This window comes from Pygocentrus nattereri, chromosome 10 (genome assembly GCF_015220715.1).
Source record: "Pygocentrus nattereri isolate fPygNat1 chromosome 10, fPygNat1.pri, whole genome shotgun sequence".
Classification (NCBI taxonomy): domain Eukaryota; kingdom Metazoa; phylum Chordata; class Actinopteri; order Characiformes; family Serrasalmidae; genus Pygocentrus; species Pygocentrus nattereri.
In genome coordinates, this window is record NC_051220.1 from 29,104,906 (window position 1) to 29,113,907 (window position 9,002).

At 37.1% G+C, this 9,002-nt stretch overlaps 1 protein-coding gene across 1 annotated transcript; it reads right to left on the bottom strand.

The window, feature by feature from the left end:
• Positions 1-429: 429 nt before the first annotated feature.
• afg1la (AFG1 like ATPase a) lies at positions 430-7,803 on the bottom strand. Its single transcript, XM_017699930.1, has 13 exons — positions 7,689-7,803; positions 6,612-6,829; positions 6,397-6,448; positions 6,144-6,245; positions 5,931-6,061; positions 5,340-5,439; positions 5,154-5,212; positions 4,724-4,806; positions 3,905-3,975; positions 1,512-1,612; positions 1,274-1,414; positions 1,072-1,179; positions 430-911 (listed from the first exon to the last, which is right to left on the bottom strand). The coding sequence occupies exons 1-13, from the start codon at positions 7,801-7,803 to the stop codon at positions 783-785; spliced, it is 1,410 nt and encodes a 469-aa protein (XP_017555419.1). The 3' UTR covers positions 430-782.
• Positions 7,804-9,002: the final 1,199 nt, after the last annotated feature.

Here is a 9,002-nt window from a genome sequence, read left to right on the forward strand (position 1 = left end):
CCTGTTTTATCCACCTAATATGAATCAGAGGTGCAACTGGGCTTATGTGGAATAAGTGGCAGAGAGAAAATGAACAAAACATTGGGTAAGTTACAACTGGGACCCCTTAATTTTTCCCACACACAACCACTGTTAACCTTAACTTTTACATCAACTCTTAGCTGCATACACAAAGTTCAAAGTTCACACCTCATGTAACTCAGTAATGTAATCAGTTGTGTGAAGACCAACAGATTAAACAAGTAGAATCTTCATTCTCTAAAGGAATGAAAACCTGCAGCCACGCTGGCCCCCTTATGGACAAAATTGGTGACTCCTGCATTAGGCTGTCTGTGCACTTGATATACAGCTCATATGAAGAAAAATAGAATTTCATTGCTTTTTTATAATAACAATAATAAATAATGATAAAATAACTAATAAAAAAAGTCACCTTTTAAAAAATAATTTAATGCATATTCTCTTAAATAGATGCTTATTGGCTGTGCTGGCATGAGAGTGTATAGAGAATAAAATAAGCTGCAGTGACAAAGATACATATTCTTAAAGGCAAGTCTTTTTTCAAACACTTAATTGGCAGAAGACACTTCTTCCACTCCATTAATGGAATGCACTCCATTAACAGACATATTTTTACATGCCCCAACCTCGTAGAGAAGTATATTCAAAAGATAAAGTGCAGCAGAATAGTTAAGAGTTTTGATTAAAATATTCATAGAAATTCCACAGAGTTCTGAAAAAGGAGATGAATCCACTGTACATGGAGCTGGAAATGATGTGTGTTATAAAGTGCTCCGATCCCCTTCGACCCAGTACTCCTCCGTCTGCATCTCTGTAAGGCGCGACACTGTCCTCTGGAAGGCAAACACTTCTTCCTCACCAGTGAAGATTGATAGTGAACTGGCTGCATCCTGACAATCCAACCAAACAGTGAGAAACAGAGTAAGTGATGCCTTTGTAATATAAAAATACTTCTTTAACAAGATAATGTAGCATCCTTTTAAAATGTTATACTTTAAAGCAGTATGTAACTCATTCTCGTGGTTATCAGCAGAAGTATAGTTTCATTACCCTTTTTAAGCCCAGGTCATCAATCAAAATGTGACTCTCATCATCGTGGTGTCCTTCATTTACGAACAGCTCCTCCAATGGCACCTCAGCCTGTAACACCACTCGTACCTATAAAATTGTTCATCCTGACTGCATGAGTCTCGTTTGAGAATTTTATAAAAAAAGAAATATGGTCAGAACAGCAGATTTAGTTTATATTTACCTTATGGTCATAGAACGCATCAATGAGGGTTATGAAGCGCCTGGCCTGGGTCTTCTTATTCAAGGTCAGTATTGGAATGTTCCGAATAAACACTGTGTCAAACACTGTAGAGATCTCCAAGTAGTCACTGGCTCCTAAAGGCTAAAAATAAAACAACAAAACAAACTTGTTTAGTAGGCCTGAAAAGACTTCCTTTTGAGGGTAATGCCCTGACTATTAATGAAAACAGCAAACTCACCCTATCGCACAACTCCTCAAAAGTGCAGTCTGCGATGGTCCCACATGCTTTGCTCAGTGTCACAGTCCTACCATGTACTTTCAGAGACCTGGGGCGGGTTACTGAAGAAATTAATGTATTTACTTTAGATACAGCTGAACAAAAATGTAATTAAAACATACACTGTTTTTTTATATATATATATATATATATATATATATATATATATATATATATATATATATATATATATATATATATATATATATATATATACACATACACACAAAGAAATTTTCCACAAAAAATATTTTAGCTGACATAAATCAATATGGAATGCTGAATCAAAGCCTTCTTCTGGAGGTATTCTACTTATGCTCCACAAAGCCCTTTCATAATCTATTTATTATACAGAAATTGAACTGTTACCAGCACAGCTTTATTTTGCACTTTACAGCACCAACAGTTTCAGAGGTGTGAACTATACAGAATGTTTTTTCTTTCATTAGTTCAGCTATGGGAGGGCCATATGATGATGTTATTGGTGATAAATTATGTCACAATACACTTTCCTAAGCATATTGTGGGTAGCACAAATATTTAAAGAACCCACTGAATGTTTCATAACAAAGGAAGCATTATTTGGCCTGTTTAATTTGATTTAGTGTTATGCAGTGCATAAAATGCTGAATAAAAATCACTGTCTTCACAGTTTTGGATATTCACTGTAAAGGAGTAGCATTCAAGTCTGGTCTACGTCTCAGGACTGTAAATTAAGTGTCTGTGTTTTGTCTTAGTCATGGGGTAAGGTGGAAATTGTTCTCAAAACCCAAGAGGTCACTGGAAATCAAACTTTTTTTTCTATTATTACAGAATATCAACAGTACCTTCAATACCATCAACAAAACCTTGTGAACATGTTTAAATAACATGTTTGCTGGTTGAGGAGCTAACTGGTCCTTTTCATGAGGGCTTAGCTGGGTATTATTTGTTTGTTAGTTGTTGATGTTCATGTTGATTTCTGTCATTCTTCATATAATTGAAATAGACAGTAGTGCAGTTTACACCCCTACATATATCACTACTTCAGAAAGTCAAATTTAAATCAGGTGCACCCAATCTCATGCCAAGTATTAGAACACCATTAGAGAATACCTTGGAGGAACCCATCTTATTTAAACCTCAGATATCTAGTCTGGTTTGCACACATTGGAGTGTGTGGTATTATCTTGCCAAGAACAAAAGAGCTTTCTGAGGTTTAAGAAGATATCCAACATACTGGAAATCAATCATTTCACTGTTCAGAAGAACATCTACAAGTGGAGAAGATTAAAACCACTGCCACCTTGTCCAGGCCACCCCAGGAAATTTAACCCCGGAGCAGACTGTAAGATGCTAAAAGAAATATTTAACAACCCAAAAACTTCATCACAAACTGCACAAATTTGACCTACGGGGAGGTGTGCCAGGACAAAGCCTTTGTCTAAAAACAACACCAGGGCAAGACTTAAGTTTGCTAAGGAATATCTAGGCAAGGACCAGGACTTCTAGAACAATATGCTATGGACAGACAAGTCAAAGATGGAAATAGTGTGGACACAGCACCAAAAGCCATGATCAGAAGAACCTCATACCAACTGTAAGGCATGGTGGTGGAAATGTTATAGTTTGGAGTCGTTTTGCTGGCCAATCATAGAATCGATTATGAATTCTCTTTCATACCCAGACAGTCAGAGAGTGCTTGAGGAGAATATGAGACCATCTGTAAAAAAAGTTTAAGCTGAAGAAGTGGACCTTCCAAAAGGCTAATTATCCCAAATATACAAGTAAATCCACCAAGGGATAGTCAAAAGGAAGGAATTGAGGGTTATGGAATGGCCTAGTCAAAGCCCAGATCTGAATCCTTATGAAATTGTGTGGGAGGATTTGAAACTGTATATGCAAGAAACCCCTCAAATATGTCAGAAAGTGATTGACAGTTATAGGAAACGAATTCATAAAGTTGTTTCTGCCAAAATAGACAGTGCCTGTTACTGAAGCCACAGGTTTCCTTTTTCAGTCTTTCCTGTCTTTTTCAGAGAAAGATTGACATCCAGTTATTTTTTTAAATAAATGATTGCAAAGTCAAATTTCTATTGCTTTTTGTACTGTTACATAACATTTATGTATACACACTGTTTTGCTGAAGAGCAAATACTGATGTCCACATATGGTGTGTACTTACTTCTTTACATGACTGCACATTTTTGCCATATTGGCCACCTTTATATTAAGCTACAACCAAAAATACTTTAATTATGCCCCCAATAACCCTATTCCCTGATCCCAATTTAACTGCTTTGAATCTCTCTTCTGTAGATGCTTCTTAAGATTCGAACTTAACACAAGAAGTATTATCCATAAAAGAAACTTACTGTCATTCTGTTTGAATGCCATTTCATCAAAGAGTTTGTCCAATGTTTCCTGTACATTGTCTTCACTCGAACTAATGCACAAAACAAAAATGAGTTCAGTTAAATTATATTTAAAATAATTTAAATAGGACTGTCTCTAAAATTATATAAGTGAAATGTATAAAAGGTCTGTCAGCTGTACCTGGAATTTTGCATTTCACTTTTAGACATGCTAAGGTAAGTGCACAGTCATCGGCCTAATTTACACCAGGCATTAGCATGCATCCCACATAAGCCAATCATAAGTGGACTACACTGAGTACAAGTGTGAACGGGGTACAATGTGTCTTGGAGACACTCTGTGATCCAATCACTCAAACCACATTTGGAGGTGGTCAGGGCAGGGATACATGTGACCACATAACATTTAAATATGTTAATGTCTTGATGTGACTTGAAGGTGCTGAAGGACCATTTAATCAATTGTGCCATTACAGTAGAGACAAAAATTGCTTTTGTTACCTCACTTGTTTGTGTACAAGTTCTATTAGCAATCCATGCCATCTAAACCATGTAACAGCCCTTGCATTTATACCAACAAGGTGACAAAAATTGCAGCAAGAGACTGATGTAGTAAATGTGGGTGGTACATGAAATCAAATCACACATGTTCACTAGAGATGCATTTGAGGCACATGGGAATGCCAGGTGGAAAGGTTATACGTGTTACAGTCCACTCACGCTCAGATGATTTGATACACATCTTAATACTAGGTCTAAGCAGGGTTATATACCTCAACTACATAGACATATTTACAAGGCATGGTTTTGGTTTCTTACAGGTAGAAGAGTTTTCCTGCTGCGGGTCGATTTCTTTTGCGGTAGTCTATCCCAGAGTCTAGACGAATTGTTTGGCAATACTCCTATTAGGAAAAAAAACTAAAAAAGTTAATTTATTCCACATTTGAAAGTCCCTTCAAATCTTCATAGATCTAATAAGGCCAAACCCTTGACTAATAATACTTGGATGTAAAATGTGTATGTGTACAGCAGAATGGTTATAACATCTCAAATTTGGTTTCTTCTTGTCATGTCTAGATAAACAAGTTAGACAACTTTAATATACTTTAATATACCTTGTAAAAGCACATTTGCAAGATCTCGGTCATAAAGCTCTATCTTCTTTGCAAGCAAAACTTTCAAAGTGATATAAGTGACCAAGAATTAGTCTTAGTTCGGTAATATAAAATTATACTGGCTGAACACTTACCTTAAGCACAGCTATGAATGGCACAAAGTTCACCCTCTGTAATCCGTTCTTGTACAAATCTGTAAAACAGGACTTTGTACTCAGCACAATTTAAAATCTTGTCTGTTTCAGACAAGCAAACAGCTGATTAGCACATCTGCATGTGATGTCAAATTTTGAAAGTTTCATTTTTGCTTTGCTTCTTACCATCTGGAGGTCTATTGGATGTGGCGATAACTACAACACCATTGCGAAAGAGGTTTTCGAAAAGCTGCTTGAGAATCATGGCATCTGCAATGTCTGTGACCTATGTATAAAGAAAGTCAATAAAGCTACACTGACGCAAAAAATCTATGCTGCAGGATTTTGCAGCACGACCCAGTGCTCAGCTGTATCAACCATCTTAAATGGCCTATATCATAAAGCTACAATTTCCTCACTTTTTAAAAATAAAAATAAAGGAAACGCAAAGTTTCAGAAACTTACTATACAGTACATATATAGAAACTAAGCTGTAGAAACAGCCCATTGTGAATGAACTGTTTCTGTGATAAATTTTTTACACATCAACCAACAAATTCAGCTTCACTCATTCATGCTGACATTTTGAGGAATGTTTCAGTCTTGACTGCTTTTTTTAATGATGCAAAATACAGGACAGCCAATCAGAACATTTACATATACCAGTCTTAAAGGGACAGTAACAACAGCCTGTTTAATTCTAAGAGATAAAGAAAGGTTGGAAACAACTGTAGCTAATAGGCCCTTTCAAATAAGGTAAAAAAATAAGGCTTTTACCTGAAACTCGTCAAAGCATAGCAGGGAGGCCTCCTCACTGATTTCCTCTGCAACAGGTGCAATAGGATCATAAGCTTTTGCCATTTTTCCTGCCTTTCTCTTGGGCATGCTCTGTTTCAGGCGATGGATTCCTATGAAATACATTATTATATAATATTATATACTTTAAAAGTTCAGGTGCAACAAAAGTCCCTTAATTGAGATCAGACTTACTTTTGTGTACATCTAGCATAAATCCATGAAAGTGGACCCTCTTTTTGCTTGTTATCTCTACATGACTGTAAAACATGTCCATCAGCATTGTTTTACCAGTACCTGTAATATGAGCATTCAAACAATACTTATGATTAAGAAACATGATCGTTCAACCAAAATTATGCTGAACAAATGCAGTACAGGATGGCGAACCAGAGAATGTAGTACTAAGCATTTGCTGCAGCTTGTATCACACTGTTTTACAACGTACCTACATCCCCGTAAATGTAGCAGCCTTTGGGGGGCTTCTGTTTGGAGAATAGCTGTAAGAGATAATCACATCATCTGAGTGAAAAACTATTTGTAAGAGCACAAAGCACTTTCAATATTTCCCTTCCCAGTAACCTTTTCTTCAGACTGTTAAAAAAATCAGCATGTTTTGCCCAGTGAAAAAGTAAAAACTAAAATAAAAGTTAAGGTTCCTACTTTTGAAAAGAATGATGCAGAGTGGTTGCTGTATCCCTTAAATTTCTTCTGCATTCGATCTAGTTCCTGCAGAACAGCTCTCTGTTGCTGGTCCTCATGTAATAATCCTCTTTGGATGAGACTGTTGTAATGTTCTAAAGGTCCACTGAAAGTGGTGCTTGGAGTGTTTGTGGTGATGGAGTCTTCAATGGGCTGAGACAGTACACCTGATGCAAATGCTGTGGGTGGAGAGAATGGTTACAGATGACATAGAGTCTAGAAATTTTTTTTTTGCTTTCTTGGGTCATCTTGGACAGGGTGCCTTTTCTTTTGGATTTTTGGGACTTGTCAAGCCAACAAAGACACAATAGAGTATCTTAAATCTAACTTGAAGCCAGTATTACCTAATGGCATTTATGGCAACAGGATTAATTCTCTCATTTAATGTCTCAAATATCTCAAGAAGAAATATGTAGGTAATTAGTAATAACTAACAGCCAATTTGTATATGGTAATAATAAGTTACACTGAAGAATGGGCTGACATTCAAACACCTACTTACTTACCATGCAGTTTATGCAGGTACTGTACTGGTTGTTATTTATAAGCTTTCTATAATAAAGTCCTTTCATGAGTGCAAAAATACTGATGAACCAACCCTACAATATATTCAACAAAGCGTATCGTGACGTCATTTATAACGATAACATATATTGCCCAGACTCTTGACTACATATATGACTTTAGACTATTTAACTGAATTTCAGATATAACAATCAACAGGCCACTGAATAGAATCAGATAACACGGTTTATATCAGCGCTGTCTCAGTTCACCACCATAAACCATTACAAAGACAACTTCACAGGAGGACAATGAGACATGAGACGTCATTTTAATTGTAATATATAACAATATGTAATGCAGAAGGTCGAATGCGTTAAATTACCCCTGCAGTCTGTCCTGACAGCTGAAGCTCCATCAGCCAAGTCAATACAACCAGCTAGCCGGCTAACCAGCTACTGCACGGGCAGCAAAGCCGCTATGTAAGTGTCTGTCAGCGCGAGATTTAAAAATGACCCCGTTTCAGTCACTCACCTCGCTTGGTAGTGTTGTGGATGCTCGGAAGGCATAATGTCGTTTTCGTTATTAATTGATTACTTAATAGACCGCGAACACTGACAGCTACCAAGGACGCTCTGCCGGCTGCCATCTTGGCATTCAGGAATTGAAAACTTTATTGGAACAGTACCGAGAGCAATCAAGTTCTGGGCGTGGCTTCACTAGAGACGATCTCTCTCTCTCTCTCTCTCTCTCTCTCTCTCTCTCTCTCTCTCTCTCTCTCTCTCTCTATATATATATATATATATATATATATATATATATATATATATATATATCCCTTTCCGCTGTGTAATTTCTCTCTCTCTCTCTCTCTCTCTCTCTCTCTCTCTCTCTCTCTCTCTCTCTCTCTCTCTCTCTTTCGTCCTTAATTTTCAATTTAATTTCAATTTACAGTTTAACTTAAATTTAAATTCAACTGTTTAGCGCCAAAGCGCTTAATATCAAAAGCAGCAACAACAACAATAATAATATAACAATATGTGTGTGTGTGTGTGTGTTGTTATATTATTATTATTGTTGTTGTAATATTATTATTACTGTTGTAATAATATTGTTGTATTATTATTGTTGCTCTCTTTCTCTCTCTCTCTCTCTCTCTCTCTCTCTCTCTCTCTCTTTCTGCACCTACTCTCCCTTCCCCAGTCTCTGCTCTTTTCTCCTTCTTTTCTCCTTCTATCGCTGTTATTTCTCTTGATCTCTCTTTCTCTTCTCTCTCTCCCATCACTCTCCCCATCACCCTCTCTCTCCCTCTCCATCTCTGCCTCTCTCTCTCTCTCTCTCTCTCTCTCTCTCTCTCCCTCCCTCTCTCTCACCTTCTCTCTATCTCTCTTTCTCTTTCTCTCTCGCCTTCTCTCTCTCTCTCCCTCTCTCTCGCCTTCTCTCTCTCTCTCTCTCTCTCTCTCTCGCCTTCTCTCTGTCTTTTCTCTGCCTACTCTCACTTTCTCAGTCTCTGCTCTTTTCTCCCTCTCTCTGATTTCTTTTTATCCCTCTTTCCCTTCTCTCTCTCTCTCTCTCTCTCTCTCTCTCCTAAATTTCTCACATTTTGAATATGTAATATATGTAAATTACAGCAGTATGCAGGCATGACTTCTAATAATATTCATTCCTTTACTATTATATACAGTAACAACTATATGATATTGACTTTGTGTCAGTGTGCAAAAAATACATTGGGCACTAGATGTCTGTTGCCATGACAACAATGGTGTCTTAAGGCACAGTGCAGCGTGCATGCTCTGACAAACACAGTCAAACACCCACACACAGTCATCATGCATTTACGGTGAG